The sequence below is a fragment of the Lathyrus oleraceus genome, chromosome 6, assembly GCF_024323335.1.
Source record: "Lathyrus oleraceus cultivar Zhongwan6 chromosome 6, CAAS_Psat_ZW6_1.0, whole genome shotgun sequence".
NCBI classification, from domain to species: domain Eukaryota; kingdom Viridiplantae; phylum Streptophyta; class Magnoliopsida; order Fabales; family Fabaceae; genus Lathyrus; species Lathyrus oleraceus.
The window spans coordinates 286,970,936-286,994,340 of record NC_066584.1 but is presented as its reverse complement, the minus strand read 5'-3'; the positions used below and the strand labels follow the sequence as shown (position 1 = coordinate 286,994,340).

General features: G+C 33.7%; 1 protein-coding gene across 2 annotated transcripts; it reads left to right on the top strand.

The window, feature by feature from the left end:
• Positions 1-1,144: 1,144 nt before the first annotated feature.
• Positions 1,145-23,052, top strand: LOC127092168 (DNA mismatch repair protein MSH1, mitochondrial). 2 transcript variants are annotated; one of them, XM_051030992.1, is made up of 22 exons: positions 1,145-1,425; positions 2,326-2,455; positions 2,571-2,668; positions 3,146-3,221; positions 3,446-3,565; positions 4,391-4,438; positions 4,652-4,716; positions 5,960-6,045; positions 6,813-6,977; positions 7,252-7,361; positions 7,476-7,581; positions 7,655-7,730; positions 8,714-8,772; positions 8,959-9,026; positions 9,861-10,034; positions 11,550-11,756; positions 11,859-12,115; positions 12,224-12,367; positions 18,693-18,750; positions 20,112-20,411; positions 21,214-21,945; positions 22,411-23,052. In XM_051030992.1, exons 1-22 carry the CDS (start codon positions 1,295-1,297, stop codon positions 22,618-22,620), a joined length of 3,420 nt encoding a protein of 1,139 aa, XP_050886949.1. In that variant the 5' UTR covers positions 1,145-1,294; the 3' UTR covers positions 22,621-23,052. The 2 variants fall into 2 exon arrangements, with proteins under 2 accessions (XP_050886949.1, XP_050886950.1); XM_051030993.1 differs by lacking the exons at positions 1,145-1,425; positions 2,326-2,455; positions 2,571-2,668 and having other exon boundaries at positions 3,504-3,565.
• Positions 23,053-23,405: the final 353 nt, after the last annotated feature.

Genomic DNA, 23,405 nt, shown 5'->3' with positions numbered 1-23,405 from the left:
ATATTGAGATTAACAATTTGAATACGCGTATGACCATGAATATAGCATTATGATGAAAGTTGATATACTTAACTACCGACTCCACTTAATAAAATAATGCTTTCTTGTTGTTGTACTCTCCCGTCTCAAAATAAGTGTCTTTTAAGACGGTTGGACATAAATTAAGAAAAATAATGATTGAATAATTAAATATAATAATTTTACAAAACTACCCTTAATAGTTTGGAAATAATCGTAGATACTATTTATTAAAGATAAAATTGATAAAAATTAATTAATGTTCATTAAAAACACAAAATACTCTTATTTTAGAACAATTTTCTTTACTTAAAAATATTCTTATTTTAGGACAAATTTCTTTATCTATAAATACTTTTATTTTGAGAGAGAGAGGAAGTAAATAACCTCTTTAAGCTACTTCAGCTCATAATTTCACAAAACAAAATTCCCATACCTACATAAACTCCTCAACATCACAATACAACTATCCCCTAAAACAAATCACTCCATTTTTTTATTATAAATTATTTTAGAAAAATATTTTCTACCATAATATAAGTCGTTTTATAATATCAATAATCATTAATATTATTTTTTCTATTATATTTTTAAATATTTATTATTATCTATCTTTTCAATTATGTTAAATTATCTTTTCAATATCATTATAATTTATTATTTTATATCATAATTATTATATTTTTTAATATTTTAAAAAAATAAAAAACAACTTATAATAAAAAACAAATAAAAATAATAACTTAAAAATATGACACAAAATAGATCTACATTAAAATTTTGATGAATGTCCATAAGTTAAGAGTTAATGAATATAAATATGAAAGAGAAAGTCTAAACCTATAAATATAGTACTACATATAATCTTAAATATAAAATCATCTTAAATTTTTTTTTTATCATTTCTTTCAAACTTTCAAAAGCATTAGTTCATTTTTAACCATATACTTTTAATTATATTGTATTTTTTTCCCAAAAAAATATCATGATTAAACATGAACTAATTCTTTATATATAGGGTAAATTTGTAATACTATATAAATTATCAACAAATGTAACATTTCAATAATATTTTTAATTGATATATGATTTATTAAAATTACTATATTTTAATCATCAACAAAATTTAAAGGGATTAGAAAAAGACGAAGAGGAAGAGAGGGAGCACTGTGGCGGGAAGTCCCTCCCTCTCCCTTAGTGTCTGGCTCTCTCTGGGGTTACAGCTTTTTAAACAAACCCCAAAAACAGTCCGAGACAAACCCCATTTCGTTTCACAATGTATAAGTTAGTTACTTCTCGAAACGTCGTCGTTTACTTCCCTCGCTTCCGTTCCTTTTCCCCCTTTCTTCACTCTCCTCCTCCTTCTCCTTCTCCGTGCATTTCATTCCTTCCCTCGCGCTTCCTCCGGTAATCTCTCTCTCTCTCTCTCATATATAGTTTTCCTGTTTGTAGCTATGTTTCTGTTTGTATTTTCGTTATTTTTTTGTTTTAGTGAAAATGCATTGAACCGCGTTGAGTTAGGTTTGATTGCAGTAGCGATAGACTATGGCTTTATTCAGAGGTTTTCGTCATGCTGCTATTTTAATTTGAGAAATGGAGGTAAATACTAAGTAATCTCGGTAAGTTTTTTGTTTATAGAGGCTGGGATTTTGTTGTTTGAATTGAATAAAAACACTGCTGTGTGCATGTTTGGATTCACGACGAGTTTAACAAAGTCACGGTGTCGTGGTTGCTCACCAAAATCACCGTCAATCTACAGATGACTAAGCTGGCAAGCATGGCTGAACTTAGAGTGAGCGAGCGAGAGAGACTTTTTTTGCTATAAGAGTGAGGTAGCTTTAGATTGGATCAATTTGCTAGTACAAGAGTTGTTACCTTTGTTTTAACTTTCTGTACTAGATGCACTTTCACTTCTTCTTGAGCAAAAATTGCTGGCAAGAGGAAAGGTTTCTTGTACGGTTCTAATAGTTAGTGACTTTGAGCTCATTCTAGATGCCTATTGCCTGCATTATCTGTTATTGCAACAAATGTAAGCAACCTTTTTTTTTGGTCATCCAGTACATATGAATCGTTATTTAGAAGCTACGGTTACCGTGTGACCTGTGAATGGTATACTTGGATATAGATCCTTTTTATTTTTGTTAGATGGCATGGGAAGCACTTTGTGAAGTTCTCATTCTAAATTTAGAAGACAAAATGCTATAATTTTTTTGTATGCAATTTTTTCTTACATGATCAAATCCTAATTACTTAAGTTTCTCTTGTTTATGGCGTGGTGCCTAAATTGTAATGATTGTCTATGAATAGAACAAGTGGACGTGTACAGAAGATATCATGCTGTAAAGACACGAAAGCTTCAAGAGGGAGTGGTAAAGTGACCAAGAAGCTCATAGTATTAGACGATAAAGATCTTTCTCACATATTATGGTGGAAAGAGGTATGTTGCTTTAGTTTTCTTCCCCACGAACTTAGCTACTCTTTTGATCATATACCTCAGAATCTTTTGAGAAAACCTTGCTTTCTTTTTCTTGGTTCCTTTCCAAATTATGCAGAAGTTGCAGATATGCAAAAAGCCCTCAACAGCAAATCTAATTGAAAGGCTTGAATATTCAAATTTGCTTGGCTTGGATTCTAACTTAAAAAATGGAAGGTGAGCACCTACGAAATTGATGGTTTTTATTTTTCATTTCCCCTTTTAATTTTTATGACTGAAAAATGAAAACATTATTTGTTAGTTTCTATTTTAAAACATTTATGTACAAATCTCTTTGACTTTGTTCTTCATGGTGATAATTTTTTATTTTTAAACTGTTGACTTGTGCATGTTTTGTTCGACCCCCCCATCTTCACCTTCACCTTCACATTCACCCCCATCCCCACCCACCATTTTCTTTTATATCTATAAAATATTTATTATTGCTGTTCAGCTACAACTTCACAACAAATGGACCAATTTTAAGAAGAATACCACTGTATTTTAACTGATAATCTTTCATTCTCAGCCATTTACACGGGCTATTGTTCCATGAAAGATCACACACATTTTAACTCCCTTTTCTCTTTTTGATAGATTGTATTATTTTATGAATAAGAAAGTTGATGGAAGAATCATTTTTTGTCTGTGTAGTCTGAAGCAAGGAACACTTAACTGGGAAACGTTGCAGATCAAGTCACAATTTCCACGTGAAGTTTTACTCTGCAGAGTATGTTATATATGTACCATTTTGATTCGATGAGAGTCTGGTTAGGCTTTTGTTGTCTTGTGTATTTAGTCTAAAGGAAACAAATCTGCCATTTTCATCAAATTTTTGTTTGCTTTTCTGCTCCTACATTATGATAAATCTCTATATATACCCTTTGAGTAGCTAACTTTCTTTTGCTATCTCTTTATTTTTCCTCCCTTTTTCTTTTTTTAATATGTGCTCAGGTTGGGGATTTCTATGAAGCTGTTGGAATAGACGCTTGTATTCTTGTTGAATATGCAGGTTTAAATCCCTTTGGCGGTCTGCGATCAGATAGCATCCCCAAAGCTGGTTGCCCTGTTATGGTATTGGCAATTTTATTCACATGCATGTTGTGTATTTTAGTCTTCTATTGAGAAAATTTCATATTAATGCCCTGATTGGCTGTGCTTGTTTACTCAAGCTGTTTACTTTATATCGGTAACTGTTAGTGGAGCAGACCAGAAAAAGTAGTCCTGATTTTGTCAAGTTTTGTTTTTTATACCTAGTGTTTGTGCAACAAGAAACATGATGCATATGCCATTCTCTGAATATTGCTAGTCTTTGAGTGGTTATTGATGTTGAACTTTTGTTGATGGTTTCGGTCACCTTGAACAATACTCCCTTGTCCTTAATTATAAGCCCCCTTTAGATATTTGTCTCTAAATATAAGACCTTCGCAAATTGTTTGATGCATATATTATTCTTTTTTCAAATATACTTGCCTCTTATTAATACTACCAATTTGTCTTGGAATATGAAAAGTCAATATTGAATACATTTTACACAAAAGGTAGTTTAATAATAGTCATAAAACAAATTATACCCATTATTTACACTACCAACTTTTCTTAATATATGTGAAAATGCCAAAGGGACATATAAATAGGGACAAAAGGAGTATTCTGAGTGTTCATTCTGCTGATGTGAGATTTGGTGTGGGTAGAATCTCTGTTTTCTGTTTATTTCATGTAGTGAACTTTAATTTTTATTCCCATGAACTAAGTTTATATGGTGCTTGAGTGTTCTGATTTTATGTTGCGTGTACCGACAACTACAAATTTGTATTTATTTCAATACAAGTACAGTTCAAACTGGTTGCTGGTTTGTTATATATTTAAAGGTGTCTTTGGTTTTTTCTATGGTTACAGAATCTTCGACAAACTTTGGACGTTCTGACAGATAATGGTTATTCAGTGGTGAGTGTAGCGATTGAATAGTCTTCCAAATTCCCCTATTTTATACATGACTGAAATTATCCCTATCTTCTGTTGCCGCTCAGTTTTTAGCTTTCTTCATAATGAAACCTCAAATTACTAGCCCTCCGTTTATGCATTTATGCTGTTTGTATGTTGTTATGATGTTTTCCAAGTTCACGAATACACATTACTTACAAATTTTTACCTTGACAGTGCATTGTGGAGGAAGTTCAGGGCCCAACTCAAGCTCGATCCAGGAAACGTCGTTTCATAGCTGGGTTAGTACAACATTTTCCACATGCCTTGATGATTTGTGGTTATCTTTCTACGAGCCTTTTCTTTTTGGATAGGCGAAAAACATCATTAGAAAGACAGAAGAAAAGGCTTGGTTGTTTTTGTTGTATAAAAAAATAAAAGGACATATGGATAACGGTTAAGGCATCTTCCTTAACAAGCAAAGTCCAATTCGAAATTGGAAATAAGCAATATGTTTTATATTGTCAATTGCATTAATATTATTGTACTAAAATACTTCTCCCGTCTCATTTTATAAGCACCTTTTTCTTTTTTACATATATTAAGAAAAGTGGGTAATGAATTTAATGTGTCCATTTCGAGGGGTATGTTTGGAAAAAGAAAATAAATGCACCTTGTAATTTGAATATGGACTTATATTTTGGGACAAAACATTTTTTCAAAGGGGGCTTATAGTTAAAGATTGAGGCAGTATGTATCTATCTGCCTCGATTACAGGATTGTTGATGGAAACATGGTTTTTTTTTGTTGTTTTGCATCTTGTGGAAATCATATTTATTTTTTCTACATGTATGATTGCCCTTTATGGCTTTCTACAATCATTTTGGATACACGATGAACATAGACAGCAGCATCTTTTGGCTTTATCAAATGATGACGAAATAAAAAGACCTGATGATTTAGACATTTAGTTTGATGCTATGTATGATATCTCTCTATTGCTCATGTTGGGCTTAAGTGCTTTTATTATTAAGCTGGTCATTCATTCATGAGTGATTGCCAGTTATTTTCGGAAAGATAAAGTGTTGATGTGATGTTTATACAAATAATATGAGCTATTGTGTTTTTTTTATATATATTCTCATTCTGAAAGAATGTGTTCAGCGGGTGTTTCTTTTCCAGACAAATTTTTGGACTGTTTTAAGCTACTATACACGATGCTACTGTTTTTCAATTATTTTAACTGTATAGCATTTTTTTTCTTCTTGATATTGTCACATCTTGCAATCCTTATGATTCTAGATTTATATTTTTGTTTCCTTTACCTTTTCATCTTAGCCAGCTAAACCAATTTGTCAGTGTCCTTGTGCACAAATAGTGTGTGCGAGCTTGTTATAATCATATTTGTATTTTAGATCACCTTTAAGAGATTTGTTTGTGGTAGAGCTCATTAAATGAAATGTTTTTTTTTCGGAGTATTTTTTAATAAGCAATTTTGGGTATTCTGAGTATGTTGTGTGACTGACTTGATGTTTAAACTTTCAGGCATGCTCATCCAGGGAATCCCTATGTATATGGACTTGTTGGGGTTGATCATGATATTGACTTTCCAGAACCTATGCCTGTTGTAGGTATTATTTTTTCTTCTTAATTATACTACTAATTAGAGGGAGAAGAAGACCTAGAAAGACCATAAGAGAAGTTATTAAGAAAGATCTCGAGATTAACGATTTGGATAGAAACATGGTCCTTGATAGAACATTATAGCACATGTTGATCCATGTAGCCGACCTCACTTAGTGTAGTGGGATAAGATTTGGTTGTTGTTGTAATTATACTACTAATTAGATTATTAGAATTTTAATATTCTAATTCTAATAGTAACTTCTGTGATATAATTTATGTCTGGTCACTTCATTTCTCTTTGGGCAATTGCATAGCATAGTTTTGTCTTACTTTTGCGGCATTTTGATGAGGCTCCTAATAGTAAAGAGGAAACACGAGAAAATGCCAATGTTGCTATTTGAAAGGAGTTCTCATGTGATATGCAAAGGGGGTGGTGGTTTCCCAAAAAAGGTTATGCAGAGGGATTGAAGCTCTTTGGCCCATTCGGTTCTGATCTGTTTTTCTGTTTACAGAACACATTTTTCCTCGTTCTGATATTCATATCTTTTCTTTATACATATGTTTTTATCATAAATATAGAAACTTATCAGCATATATATATATATGATGTTCTTAATTCACGAGGAAATATATGTCTTTTGTTGGTTTATCATACTTTGAGGGGCACACAATTTCTTCAGCGCTTGTTTTTGATTATTCACAGTTTCCATTGATAATACATCTCTGTACTAGATTGGAATGATCAGTTTTGACTATGCCACTTTTATTACAGGAATTTCTTATTCGGCAAGGGGATATTGCATTAATATGGTCCTAGAGACCATGAAGACTTATTCTTCAGAAGACTGCTTGACAGAAGAAGCAGTTGTTACAAAGCTTCGAACTTGTCAATACCATCACTTATTTCTGCATACATCTTTGAGGAGGATTTCTTGTGGTCAGCACTTTCTTATTCCTTTTCTTTATTTGTTTATATATAATTTTCCCTATTAAGAGTACACAATTGTGTAGCTTAACTAGCTTGGTAGAGATAAACCATTATTTTGATTAATTCATTCTGAGTTCGAAAGTTGTTGATCAAGATATCTAGAATTGTAAAGTTCTCTCTAAATGCTTGATCTATTAGAACATCAGAGATGATTTATCCTCTTATTTATGGCATGTTTCTAGTTTCTTGTATTCTGGTTATGTATTCGAGGAGTATATTTCAGGAACGTCTTCCTGGGCAGAATTTGGAGAAGGGGGCCTCTTGTGGGGAGAATGTAGCTCCAAACATTTTGAATGGTTTGATGGCAACCCTATTTCTGATCTTTTGGCCAATGTATGATTCTAAAGAGGAAATATGTCTTTTGCATTTATTTATTTAATTTTAAATGTAATGTAGATAAATTAGAAGTTTTGGACTCTTACATGTATATTTCACTTTGGAACATAGGTAAAGGAGCTTTATGGCCTTGATCACGAGGTTATGTTTCGCAATGTAACCGTGTCTTCAGGAAATAGGGCTCAACCTTTAACTCTTGGAACTTCTACTCAAATTGGTTGGTATTTGAAACATTGATTATGCTCACTGGTCATTTTCTTTCTCTTAAATCTGCATCTCCTGCATTTTAGGTGTCATTCCGACAGATGGAATACCTTCATTGTTGAAGGTCTTATTTCCACCACTTTGCAAAGGATTACCAGTACTGTGAGTAAAGGATTCTTATATTTTTCTGATGAACCAGTTGAAAATAATTCCATGCTAGTTGTTGACCAACTTGCCAAGTCGTTGGTTAAAATTTTTGTGGATGCTGTTTTTGTTTATTCTCTCAATCTTTCATTGATTTATACAAGTTCTAGTTAGTAGTTACAACCAGATTTTCTGCTTTTCAATTAGAGAAAATATTACGACATTTTCCTTCAATTTTTAACATTCGTTAAACCTATCTTTTTGAAAATTTACGCAAAACACCCCATATCTTATAACTATATTAAGTCAATTTCTTATAAATCAAAATTTAAAATTATTAAAGACTTAAATAATAAAGTAACTCCTAACATTTTTCTTTATAGTTTTGCTTTAAAATCATTGGAAAAAATCTAATAGAAACACAATCTCTAGAATTAATAAAAATAATTGAAAATAAATTTATAGATGGTTTTTATGGGCTTCAAATGATAAAAGGAATACAGTTCAGATTTTATTTAATATATCATTTGCTTATTGAGAAAATTTGTCTTAGATCATTTATAGTATTCATATTTTAATAAGTTTAAATTTTATTACTTTTTATTTAATTATTGTAAAATTGTTCTCAATGAATTAGTTTTATTATGTCTTATTAGGTGCATCATATTTTAATTACAGGGGGGCTTTGTGTAGGTTTTATAAATAGAAGGGTTATTATGTGATAAGCTTAACATAGAAGGGATGTTGAAAACTGTAGTAATTTATTCATTAATGCTTTCCCATCTGTTTACAGTTTTAAACTTGTTTATGCTTGGACCATTTAAACAAGTTACAATCATTGCCCAACTGTATCAAGATGTCGCTTAAAATTGATTTTCTACCTTGTTATGCTTATTGCATTCTATTTTAATGATTAATGTAGCTCAAAGTGTAGTCCTTTAGTGATTAGTTCTTGACTCGTTACGAAATTTACATCATTTCCTGTTTATTTTGGTTCTCAGGTATGTTAGGGATCTTCTTTTGAACCCTCCTTCCTATGAAATCTCATCTGAAATTCAAGGTGATTTCCAATTGTTACTTTCTTGATCTGCTTCTAAATTGAACTGTTTTGTTCCAATTCACATTTTATCGCAGCTTGTAGTTTATCTAAAAATTAAAATAAAATAAAGAATAATAAGAGAAATAAGAATATCATGATATTTTATACTTAGTTTTGTACTCATTTCCTACTGCTTTTGTTTGACAGCAACATGTAAACTTATGAGTAATGTGACATGCTCATTTCCAGAATTTACGTGTGTTTCTTCAGCAAAGGTTATCTACTTACCTCTGCTACTTGTGAATGAGCTTCAAGTGAAACTTGATGCATGCTATCCTATTTCCTCTGAAATATTATGTCAAATAAAAGGAATAAAACATAATGTGTGTACTTCCATAACAAAATTCTGCATGACATATTGCATTTTAAATGTCGGTCATAATGATTGTATTGAAACAAATAACTACTGTTAATGCTAATTACAAATACACTTCCTTTTTGAAGCCAATTTTTGGTTTCTCTTTATCTTAAAACATAACGTAAGGGTTCATTTATCTGTGTACCAGTATGAATGTGATTGGTACTGGTTCAGAATTATTAGAAATGATGTAAATAGTTTGTTTATGGTGGAATAGTGTTCTAAGATATAGTACATAAGGTAACATTAAGCCTTGATTTATTGCTATTTTTTTCAGGGGACTGTATGGTCCTCTGAGTATGCTTGAACTACAATTGCCTCTGTAGATAATGTGTTAAAAGAAGAGCAAAAGAGAGAATATTGGTGAAATCAGCGTGTATTAGCCGATGCTCAATTTTATTAGCAAAAACTAATTAATTGCAAGAATCTTTAATATCCTAATTACTATGATTAGAATTTTTTTGCATGTAACTATGTGCATGTCATGATTGTTGTTTCATATATTAGCTGATATTGTCTTTAAAAAAAGAATGATATGACTAGCTGTGTTTTTTCTTCTTAATTTTAATTACTCTTGATGTAATTTGTCTTTCTCCCGTTTGGTCTTTAATACCTTGTCTTCTATATCTTTTATATTTAGTGTTTTATGCAAATGTGTTTTCCTGTTTGACTTTTCACTATTTTTGTGCAGATTGCTAAGCTACTTGAATGGAAGGAGGCCAATCATATTGAACTTTGTAGAATAAAGAATGTACTTGATGAAATTTTGCTCATGTACAGAAAGCCTGAGCTCAATGAAATATTGAAACATTTGATTGGCCCCACATGGATGACTACTGGGTTAGAAATTGACTTCCAAACCTTGGTGAGCCCCAAAACTTGGATTTTTTTTTTCTTTCACTATGTTTATAAGAAAATAAGGGATAGTTTACCGCCTCTTAGACGTGCATCAAGAGCAATTTAAGAAACATTTGTCGAACTAGAAAATATCTACCATAAGCTATGTTCTCTTCCAATATCCAAAGTCCCCCTATTGCATCCGAGACTGCTTACGAAGAATCAAATTGCATTGCATGTTGGTTATGTTATTTTTGTTTTAGTAACTTCTGTTCAGTTTATGATTGAGGTTTTTCAGGTAGTTATTAGAAGTTATAGTTTTTATGAAACTAAAAAAGGTTGCGTTGTTAGTTATCCTAAGACAGCAGGTTTATGGAAGTTAATTTTTTCCTTGTTCAATAACTTTATTCATTTTGTTTTCTTGCCTCTGTTCCTTATTTATTCTTGTACAACTAACAACATGAAAAAGTTAGGGAGTTTAGAGTAGTTGGTTAATTAAACAACCTTAGATAAATAAATATGGGGATGTATGGTAAGAGGCATCATTTAGATTTGTCAGTATTGAAATTCTAGGGGTTTAGATAAGGAAGATAACAAATAGACTGAGTTATGGTTGTGGTTTGGTTTGATTTAATTTGATAAGTAATAATTTGTTGTGATATACTAGGCTCTGAATCCTAATTAAATAAGGACACTAATCATGATAAGTTGATAATTATTCGATTTCTAAACCACCTATCTTAAAAGATAATTTAAGTTATTCTTAAATACTCTAAGATACAACTTAACTATTGTGAGACATTTTTCATTTATTCTAACTCAGCCCCTCAAGTTAAAGGCTTAATAAACTTTTAGCGTGACATAAACCTGGGCTACCCAAACATGAATAGAAACACAACTTAGGGATGTTGGAGATGTTAGAGAGATGAGCAACATTGCTAGAAGGTTAACTCAACAAGATGACCAGAATGATCATCAAGCTGAGTATTGCTAGGAATGTTGTATAACAAAAGAAACGAACTCTTGTTGGAATATTCAATGAAAATTTCCTGGTGTAATTATACATAACAAGAACTAAAACTTCTTCAAATCCACCAAGAACAACAATTCAAATTTTAAATCACTAGAAAATTTATGATTGAAAAAAGTTGAAACTGAAACTTAAGTTGATGTGCATCACGACTCACGAGTCCCAACCATTGATAACTCATCACATGGTTTTTTTGTGAGATAGTTGAAATCACCATTGCTATAACTCAACTAATTCATCACTAACTTGGAGTAGCTAGAGCCAAATTACAGCTGGGATAGCTGGGATAGCTGGAGCCAGATTGAACTTGGGATAGTCAGGGTCAAACTTAATCTAGGATTGCCCAGGCCAAACACAGCGTCACAGTACTAAATGTGACGACTTCATGTATTTATGTTGGATTTCTCTTGCAGGCACAGTTAAAGTATGATGCTCCAGTCATTTCTTTCTTGGTTTGTTTATTTGCCTCAAATTGCATTGGAATGTAAACTTTTCCTAATGTTTTTTTTCAAGGTTGCTGGATGTGAAGTCGCATCAAGTATGATTGACGGAATAATATATCTGGATGGTGAGAAAGATCAGAAAATCAGCTCCTTCTCTGTTATTCCTGATGAATTTTTTGAGGATATGGAGTCTGTATGGAAAGGTCGAATAAAAACAATCCACATAAATGATGTACTTACTTCTGTGGACAAAGCAGCTGAGGCCTTGGATTTAGCAGTAGGTCTCTGTAACTAACACCTTGCCTAGAGATGTTTGTAATTAAAGTGTATTTTGAGAGATATGTTATGTTTCATTTATATTGTCCCTAATATCTTTCAGGTCACTGAAGATTTCACTCCCGTAGTTTCTAGAATAAAAGCTTTCGTATCTCCATTTAAAATTCTTAAGGGAGAAATATCTTATTCTCGGGATCAGGAAGCAGTGTGGTTCAAGGGTAAAGGCTTTATACAAAATATATGGGCTGGTGGCCCTGGAGAGGAACCCATTAAACAGCTTAAGCATGCTTTAGATTCTAAAGGTAAAAAGGTAGGTGAGGAATGGTTTACAACTATGAAGGTGGACGCTGCCTTATCAAGGTATGCTTTTCGAAAAATATCACTGGAGCTCTATGTTTTCTTTTTAAATTTCCTCAAACACTTGTCTTTTTCTTTTTTTAATCACATATGCAAAACAATTTCTTTTAGGTACCATGAAGCAAATGCCAAGGCAAAAACTAGAGTTTTGGAAGTTTTAAGGGAACTTGCTGCTGAACTGCAATCCCATATAAACATCATTGTATTTTCTTCCACATTGCTTGTGATCACCAAAGCTTTATATGCTCATGTGAGGTTTGTAAATATGTTGCTTCTGCTTTATTTTTGTCAATAATATGCCATGGTATTTGATCTTACAGTGTATTGATGTTTTTTTTGCCTAGCCAGCCACTATGAATTTGATTGATCTTCAAGATATTAGTTTTGTAGATTCAATTTTAATTTTATAAATTTTTTCAATATGTTGATTTGTATTCTTGCATGCATTGATTGAAACATTGTTTTATGGATGGCTTGAAATCATTTAATACTAAAACATTGAATTGTGATGGGAACCCGAAATTTAGAAGCAGAAATTAATAAAGAGAAATAGATCACACAATGGGAAATAGAATGTATTTAATTGATGAAGAAAGAAAAACTGTAGAAGGGAAATAATCCCAATATACACCAAAGCCAAGCTCTTCAGAGAAGGAGAAAATTCCCTCTTTGACTAATCTTAATGTTTCACTCCAATATTGTTGCATAACCATATTATTTTTATTACTGTGGCATAAAAATCTTGCCAACTAAACAACCTACTCCACTCTTTATATACCACATATCCTTACCACACTCTTTATTACGTTATACCCCCTTTTCCTTATCAGTCCTCACTCGGTTCTTTATCAAATTGTCGATGATAGAGCTGCACTACCCTAGTAGTTTGCTCCATCAGTTTATCTTAAAAATGGGGAAGCAACACTAAAATTGTGCGATCACTATTGGAGCTGTTATAGTTTAATAGATTTGGATCCACTACACCATAATCATCTCTACACCATCCTCTACAATCTCTATCTCAGAAATTCTCATTCTCTTCAGATTTTGTTCTCTCTTTCTCATAAAATCTTTCTCATAAAGACGTAGAGTGTACAAAATGGTGTAGATAGGAGAGTGTAGAGGATCCATTATGTATTGCATTAATGATCAAACTTCATGGATAACCTGATGTTTTTGTCAAAGTAGATTAAATATACCATATTCAATCATACTCCAAATTTTAAGAGAAGTGTTGATAGGATGTAGAATACAGCATTTACAGCTCTTAACTGACAGTAAATAATTCTGTCTGTATATAATTATTTTGTTAACTTTCTATTTATTATGATTTATTCCTTCCTTAATTTAGGATTTCCTTCCTATATTGTAATTCCCTCTATAAAAAGGAGGAATCCTTGTACAGTTAAATATATAATATTACCAAATATTTCAACTTGGTATTAGAGCAAAGATCTCTGCGCCTCTGATTTGCAGCCATGGCTGACCGTTCCTCAGCCACCAGCGATGATCAGAATAAGGAGAAGGAGATTGTCGTCCCCAAAGACTTGTAGCAAGATATTTTCGGCGAATCTCATTCTGTCCAAGTCACTACCTTTCGACTCAATGGGTCGAACTACTTCTGGTGGCACCAATCTGTCCAGTTGTATATTCGTGGCAGAGGAAAACTCGGATACCTCAATGGTGAGCGACCCAAGCCAGATATTGCTGATCCACAGTATGCTGTTTGGGATGTTGAAAACTCCATGGTCATGACTTGGCTGGTAAACTCCATGTAGGAGGACATTAGCAGCAATTACATGTGTTATTCCACAACCAAAGAGCTATGGGATAGTGTCACAGAAATGTATTCTGACCTTGGAAATAAATCTCAGATTTATGAACTCACCTTGCAAGCCAGAGAAATTTGGCAGGAAGGTAATAATGTGACAAGATACTTCCACTCTTTGAAGTGGGTTTGGCAGGACCTTGATCTCTTCAACACTTACAAGTGGAATTCAACAGAGGATGCCAAACGCCATCAACACAGACAGTGGAAGATGGTAGAATATTTCAATTTCTTGCCGGTCTGAATGAGGAGCTTGATGAAGTTTGTGGCAGGATCATTGGGAGAGCAACCTTACCTTAATTGGGTGAGGTCTTTGCTGAAGTCAGAAGAGAGGAAACTAGGAGCTCTGTGATTCTGGGAAAGATTTTTATAAGAAACATATTGGGAAATGGGATGGTTTGCGGTAGCCTTTTTTAAGTTTTGAGTGCAGGTTCTGGTTCCTTTCCTAATAGTTATGGGCAGTTCAATAGTAGAAGTGGGAATTTCAATGTTACCTCAACTTTCTCTTGGTATTTCTCCTTGTCCTTCCTCCGGAAATTCTGCTTGGTTTGGTGCTGAGATGATGGACTGGTCTTTTGATCCTTTTAGGATATTTTCGAGTATAAACAGGACACTCTTTATTTGACTGTGGTATTTCTTTCCCTGCTTGGGCTCCACCTAAGTCTGGCATAAGATTTCCTATGGAAAATTCAGGACTTGTTTCCACATGGTCTTCCTTGTTGTGTAACTTGTGTTCATTTGTTTGATCAATAAAATCTGTATTTTGAGTGTGCACAATAGGAATAGGCAATGGTTCATGCAAATGTAAAAAATTGTCTTCACTCACATTATCATTCTCCCCCTGAAGGGAGTTTTTTGAAAGAAAGGTTGATGTTCTAGAAAGGAAACATCCATGCTAACACAAAGCTTTTTTGTAATAGGATTAAATACTCTGTACCCTTTTTGGTTTGGAGAATATCCAACAAAAATATACTTTTCTGCCCTTGGGTCCAATTTAGACCGAGATATGGAGGGTGTATGCATAAAAACCAAACACTTTTAAAGGCATTTCAGTATGTAATAGACATGCTGGGAAAATTGTTTTGAAAGTGTCCAAAGGTGTGCAGTAATTTAACACACGAGTGGGCATTCTATTTATAAGATAGGCTGCTGTTAGGACAACATCCCCACAAATATTTTGGAACATTACTCTCAAACATGATGGCACGGGCTACTTCAAGAAGATGTTTATTTTTTCTCTTAGTAATGCCATTTTGTTGAGGAGTATTTGGACATGTCGATTGATGCTGAATGCCTCCTTTATTTTTTAGTAACTCATTGAGATTTTTATTAAAATATTCAGTTCCATTGTCACTCCTCAAAATGGAGATTTTTGTGTCAAATTGAGTTTCTACCATTTGTGAAAAATGTTTAAATATATTAGGAACTTCAGATTTTTCATGCATAAGGTAGACCCAACACAATCGGGTGTGATCATCAATAAATGTTACAAACCACATTTTTCCAAATTGGGTTGTAATTTTTGAAGGATCCCAAACATCACTATGGATTAAATAGAAAGGTCTAGATGCATGATAAGGTTGAGAGTAATAAGGAGCTCTCTGATTTTTAGCAAGAACATAACTTTCGCATTCAAGAGAAGAACAATCAATATTTTTGAATAAGTTTGGAAACAAATGCCTAAGATATTGAAAACTCGGGTGCCCTAGTCTCTTATGCTAGAGCATTATTTGGTCCCTAACAGGTACGAAACACATACTACTTAGACCCCGAGCTTCTTTATTTTCGAAAGTACCCTCAAACTAGTAAAGTCCATCCATCATCTTAGCATTGTCAATCATCTTCCCCGAAGTCCGGTCCTGAAAAACACAATGAGTGTCAAAAAATTTCACACTGCAATGGGAATCAGTGCAGATTTTGCTAACAGAGAGAAGGTTATAGGTAAGTTTAGGTACACGTAAAACATTTTTAAAGTCAATGTTTTTAGATAAGGTAATATTCCCTTTTCCTGCAGTTGCTGAAAAAGTACCATCTGGAATTCTAATTTTTTCACTTCCAGAACAAGGAGAATAGGTTTTAAATAAAGAAGAAAGACTGGTCATATGATTCGAGGCACCTGAATCAATGATCCAAGGTACACACATATTTGAGGTACAATTAAGGGAGCTAGGGGTACTCGAATTACCTGTTTGTGCCACAGAATCACTAGGGGTATCAGATAAAAAATTAGAATTTAACAACCTTATGAGTTCTTCAACTTGTTCCTTTCTCAAAGAAGTCTTTTCTGCCTCATGAGCTGTAGGGAAGGGTATGTGAACTTTAGAACCTAATTTGCTGCCCTTTAGATGTGCTGGTCTCCCATGAATTTTCCTGCAAGTTTCCCGGGTATGACGTGGTTTGTTGCAGTGGCACCACCAGAGGTTTGAAAAATTCTTCTGGTTAGTTGAATTCTTAAGGGCAGTAGTTTCTGCAGCAAGAGCATTGGTCTCAGGAGGAGGTGGAATACTGAAATACCAAGAGAAATACCAAGAGAAAGTCGAGGTAACACTGAAATTCCCACTTCTACTATTGAACTGCCCATAGCTATTAGGAAAGGAACCAAAACTTGCACTCAAAACTCAAAAAGGCTACCACAAACCATCCCATTTTCCAATATGTTTCTTATAAAAATCTTTCCCAGAATCAGGAAAGGAACCAAAACTTGCACTCAAAACTCAAAAAGGCTACCACAGACCATCCCATTTTCCAAAATGTTTCTTATAAAAATCTTTCCCAGAATCACATAGCCTTTACCTCTAAAATAACAAATCTGTTTGTGCCTAGAAACATTGAGGAAGCACTAGATGATCCCAATTGGAATTTAGCAGTCTTAGAAGAGTTGGATGCATTGAAAAAGACTGGGACTTGTTGACCTACCATGTGACAAAATACAGGTGGGCTGTAAGTGGGTCTTTACCATTAAGTGCAAGGCTGATCGGAGTGTAAAAAGATATAAGGCGAGATTAGTAGCAAAGGAATTCACCCAAACTTACGGAGTAGACTATCAGGAGACTTTTGCTCCAGTCGCTAAACTTAGCTCTGTTCGAATTCTTCTATCCCTAGAATGCTTTCTTGAATGGGGAACTAGAGGAAGAAGTGTTTATGAGCCTTCCCCTGGGATTTGAAGAAGAACTTGGAAGAAATAAGATGTGTAGACTAAAGAAGTCATTATATGGACTGAAACAATCTCCAAGAGCATGGTTTGAAAGGTTTGGAACAGTGGTAAAAGGGCTTGGATATATCCATAGTCAAGCTGATCACACATTGTTCTATAAACATTCAACAAATAATAAGATTGCTATCTTGATTGCTTATGTTGATGGTATTATTCAGACAGGTGATGATAGTTTAGAACTAAAAAATTTGAGGGAGAAACTTGCTAAAGTTTTTGAAATCAAGGAACTTGGCCCATTGAAATACTTCCTTGGAATTGAATTTGCAAGATCAAAGGAAGGTATCTTTATGAACCAACGAAAGTATATTCTGGATCTTTTAAAAGAAACAGAATTACTTGGATGCAAGGCTGCAGAAACACCCATGGAGCCCAACTTAAAATTACAACTAGCCGAAACAGAAAATATGGTGGACAAAGGAAGGTATCAGCGACTAGTGGGAAGACTAATATATCTATCTCACACGCGTCCTGACATAGCCTGCTCTAAGCATGGTAAGTCAGTTTATGCATGCACCAAGTCATGAACACTTGGAGGCAGTTTTCAGAATCCTAAGATATTTGAAGGGATCACTTGGAAGGGGACTTCTTTATAAAAACCATGGACATCTTCAGGTAGAAGGCTACACTGATGTAGACTGGGCTGGGAGTGTGACAGACCGAAGATCAACATCAGGCTATTGTACCTTTGTTGGAGGAAACTTAGTTAGTTGGAGAAGTAAAAAACAGAGTGTTGTAGCAAGGAGTAGTAGTGCAGAAGCTGAATTTAGAGCACTTGCTCATGGAATTTGTGAGACATTATGGGTGGAAAAACTTCTACAAGAATTAAAGGTTCATAGTTCTCCTCCAATAAAACTATATTGCGACAACAAGTCAGCAATATCTATTGCACATAACCCGGTCCTACATGATAGGACCAAGCATGTCGAAGTTGATAAACACTTCATCAAAGAGAAGATAGAAAGGGGGCAGATCTGTATTACATATATTCCCACTACAGAACAATCAACAGACATCCTAACCAAAGGATTACCCAAAAAATCATTTGACAACATCACTAGCAAGCTGTCTATGGAGGATATCTTTAAGCCAACTTGAGGGGAAGTGTTGACAGGATGTAGAATACAGCATTTACAGCTCTTAACTTACAGTAAATAATTTTGTCTGTATATAATTATTCTGTTTCCTTTCTGTTTAGTCTACTTTAGGTAGTTACTTATTATGATTTATTCCTTCCTTGATTTAGGATTTCCTTCCTATATTGTAGTCAATCACATGTTGTAATTACCTCTTTAAAAAGGAGGAATTTTTGTACAGTTAAATATATAATACGTAGTATTACCAAATATTTCAACTAAAAGTATAGTAGTAGGTGACTTAAAACTTCTAAATTATTTCGATTTCAATGTGATATGTTACATTATTCTACTTTGTTTTGAACTGGGGTTGTAAAATGTTAGAGATCAATGTTTTACTGAAATCTTCAATTTCTTTGCAGCCTTGCATGTTTTATGCTAATTATGTTCATTGATGTCTTGCAGTGAAGGGAGAAGAAGAAACTGGGTTTTTCCTACAATAGTTGAGTCCCAGAAGCTTGAGGTAGTGTATAAAAACTTATGACATTCGTACTCCATATCTCATTATTTGTAAGATTAGTTACCGGTGCATTCCTGCAATGAGTATTAGCTATACCTGTAAAACCATGTTACTTATTTGCATCTTCTTATGCCTTTAACATGCAACCAATGATCACAGTTGAAGTAGTCTATAAGGTGTCAGTTTTGAACCTCAAAGGCCAAAGTTCAAATCCCCTCAGGAGTGGTTGTTAAATGGCTATTGGTGTCACTTTAATTAATAATAGTTTCACACTTCCTCCAATTTTATTTATTTTCAAAATAATGACCAGTCAATATAAAGTTATTAGTGTATCTATCAATAGTGCTGAATTTGGTTTTGGGCATAGACTATGATCCCATCAGATTGAGCTCCATGTTACCACGCAAAGGATCAACATTTTGCATTGTGAAAGGAAGTGCAATAGCTTTTCCATCTGATATGTAGAATTTGTTTGTTTAATGTCTGCATATAAACATAACACACCTTGTTTGTATTTATAACAGATTGAAACCAATTACAATTAATGCTAATTAGACATAATTGATATGGCAACGAGCAAATTATAATGTTTGTTGCAACAAAATCGGACTAGTGTGGGTCATAACCGACACAAGTCACCATCAGGATGATCAACAATGTGAAGAGAAGACACCATTAATGATTGATCTGTGGTAAAATAGTACCCATTGAATTGATCGTTGGTGGGAAGAAAAGACACCACTAGTATATATTAGAGCAAAAATGATCGTTGGTGGGATGAAAAGATACCACTAGTATGTATTAGAGTAAATGCACATGTGTCATTAGTTATAAATTGTAACTATCTTGTTAAGCAAAACGAGTTAGGCTAGGCTTTAACAAACTCTATGCTGAGTCAGCATAGTTATAACTAGCTCGGTTTGTTACATGTCCCTATAAATGGCATATTAGAAAACATGGAATATTGTTCTACTTTATTCTTCAGCAATAGTGGGTATAAATAGGGAAGTTACAACTTAATGATCTCCTTAATTTTAGGAGAATGTTATTATAATGAAAAAGATTAAAAATATAAAATGAAATCATAGTAACCATACGGTTACCAATTATTTGATATTTGTTGGTGAGAAATATGAACTCAAGTACAGCTTTTTCCGTAGAGAATTGTAGCCAAGTGTTTTCTTCCATGAGGGATGACATTATGTGAGGTGACATTTTTGACGCTATGTCTTTAGGGGAACATTTTTTTTGTGTCATGTTTAGTGTGTTCTAGTCTATCATCCATTTCCTAGCCATTTTTTTTAATTAACAACTTGTTTGAATTTGTAATGCGATGGGTGCACTTTGTTGATCTGTTGTTGCAGGATGGGAAGCAATCCAATAAAAACCGTGAGATGAAGATAGTCGGTTTATTACCATATTGGTTCAACATAGCAGAAGGAGGTGCTGTGCATAATACTGTTGATATGAAATCATTATTTCTATTGACAGGGCCCAATGGTGGTGGTAAATCAAGTTTGCTTCGGTCAATTTGTGCTGCTGCACTACTTGGGATATGTGGACTTATGGTTCCTGCTGAATCAGCCCTAATTCCATATTTTGATTCCATCATGCTTCATATGAAGTCATATGATAGTCCAGCTGATCACAAAAGTTCATTTCAGGTTGGCTTTTGGTTCATACTTTGCCCTTAAATGCATCTATAGTTTGATATCATATAATGTTGATTGCTTCATTGTCTATATAAGGAAACAATAATTATTTATTAAAATCATCTAAAGTTTATATTCAAGGTCCATATATAGACCAAACAAAGCTAAAGATCATAATAACAAACCAATCAACATCATAATAACCAAAAACCCTAACTGTTACTCTCCTTGGAAGAGTCAAACAATAATGAAGTGGAATTCAGCAAATGAAAAGCATCTTGGGGTCCGATATAGAAGTTGAAGTCACAAGGTTCATCCATTTTGCAAAGTGGCGGCAAAAAGGAGTTGGAGGACATACTACACCCAAAGTAATCTTGACCTCAACAAATAACCGATCAACAGGAGAAATACTGAGACCTTAAGAAGATCTAGAACTTTCCAAATCAGTGGAAGATAACAAGAGTTTTGCTATAATGTGCCTTGATCAAGTGTTAGATCCCCGCATAAAAGTAGTACTCATTGCTAGGACTATAAATTATCCATTAGACTCGAAAATATGAAAATAATAGAAAGCTCCAAAGCTCTTGCATGAAATCGTATGTACTAGTGAAATACTCATGGAGAAGGGATAAGTGCAGTTTTCAAAACTAAGAATCAAGAATTATGAAATTGTGGGAGACAACATAATTTCAGTGATACATAAAAAGTAGTCCGTTGTTTTATGGATTTTCCTGAAAACTACATAGTTGTATGTTGCTTTATGGAATCGAAATTTCGTAAGTACCTTAACCATTTTATCCTTAATCTGTTACAGGTGGAGATGTCTGAACTTCGATCCATCATGGCTGGAACCTCTAAAAAGAGCCTTGTACTTGTTGATGAAATATGCCGAGGAACAGAAACTGCAAAAGGGACTTGTATTGCAGGCAGCATTATTGAAACACTTGATAAAATTGGTTGTTTGGGTATTGTATCTACTCACTTGCACGGAATATTTACTTTGCCACTGAACCTCAAAAACACAGTGCACAAAGCAATGGGCACAACGTGCATTGATGGACAAACAAAACCTACTTGGAAGCTGACAGATGGAGTCTGTAAAGAAAGTCTTGCGTTTGAAACTGCCAAGAGAGAAGGAGTTCCTGAGATTATTATCAAAAGAGCTGAAGATCTTTATCTGTCAGTTTATGCTAAGAAAATGCTTTCTGCAGAAAATTTTGCAAAACAGGAAGAAATGTCTACTTACGTCAATGGTAATAACTTGAATGGAACACATCTTCATTCCAAAAAGGTTATATCCGGTACTTCTCATGAGGGAATCTCTTTAACCAATCCAATTGAAGTTTCACATAAGGAGGTTGAGAATGCTATCACTGTAATCTGCCAGGATTTTATAACAGAACTCAAAAGAAAAAAGAACACACCAGACCTTACCAAGATAAACTGTTTCCTAATTGGCACTAGGGAATTGCCTCCTCCAATGACTATAGGTTCTTCAAGCGTATACATAATGCTCAGGCCAGATAAGAAACTCTACGTAGGAGAGGTACGCCACAACTTGGATGTTTTCTTGATTATCACGTAGTTATATCTTTTTTCTTATTACTTCCTTTATCATTGAGTAGTACTACAAAGTCTGTTAAAAGCTTGGAACAACTTAGACATAACTTACCTATATTAGAGATAGTTGTTGGCCAAGACAAGAATTGTGTGAGCACCTGATAGTTACTGTTTTTTTTGTTAAAGCTGAGCCTAGCAGTTTTTACAATTTAGAATTTGATCTGAATTCTCTCATGTTAGCATCTCTCACTTAACAAGTTATTCGGAGAGACAAATATTATACCTATAACTAGAACAATAGTTCCTTTCTTTTTGTGTTGTCCTTATGTTTTCCTTTCCCATGCATTTTTGTCTGTCCTGAATTTTAGAACAACACTCTATTGATTTATACTTCCCCTTTTTGGAATGTATATCGTTTGATTGCTTTGGCTCTGTGATGAACTGTTGACAGACGGACAATCTTGAGGATCGAGTTCGCGCACATCGATCGAAGGAAGGGATGCAGGAAGCATCATTTCTTTATTTCTTAGTTCCGGGAAAAAGCCTGGCATGCCAAATAGAAACTCTGCTCATCAACCAGCTTCCGAATCAAGGCTTCCTCTTAAGCAATATAGCTGATGGTAAGCATAGGAATTTCGGTACATCCAACCTCTATGTGTAACTATAAAGATTGACAATCTTTTAAGCTATTATTTTGGCTGGTTATATCCAACTAATGACTTGAATCATCATTTAAGTTTTACTGAAGAAGTTTAGGAAGCAATGTGTGCAGCGTTTTTGTTAGAATTAGTTGCTGCTGTTGCGATTATGTCCACATCTGCAAATGTATTTATTTTGTATGAGCTTGTAAGCACTCTCTCCGTTCCTTTTCAAGTGTCGAGGTAAAATAAGAATTATTGTTTGAAAAGTAACAATAATAATTAGCTTTCTTGATGTGTAAAAAGTCAAAAAATGACATTTAAAAAGTAAGTGAAGAAGTGCATATTAGTGGATATTATATTTCTTAAAAGAATGTCTTTTGTGGACTTTCCCCCAAACCAACAAACATAAAAGGGTATTCATTAATACAATTTGCTAGTATTTTAGTTAGTTACTTTAAAATGTTAGTTTGGAAAATCAGTTGCAGTATATACAAATTGCTTGTGCCAATTCTAAAAATTCAATTCAATGAAATCTTATTCAGTTTTATCTATTCTCTTCCCCCTTTCTCTCATGCTTTTGAAGATTCATAAATGTCAAATAATAATTTTTTTATTCATATTTTATTATAATAAGAGGAATTGAATTTGAAAATGAAATGAGTTAGTGGTAGTGGTTCTTAGAGTTAGAAGAGGTCAAATAAAAATAAATTAGTGATAATGTTTGCGAAGTCAGACCTTGTGTGACAAAGGTATCGAAGTGACCCAATAAGTCTTCTATATTGGGTTGGATCGACATCATCTTCAT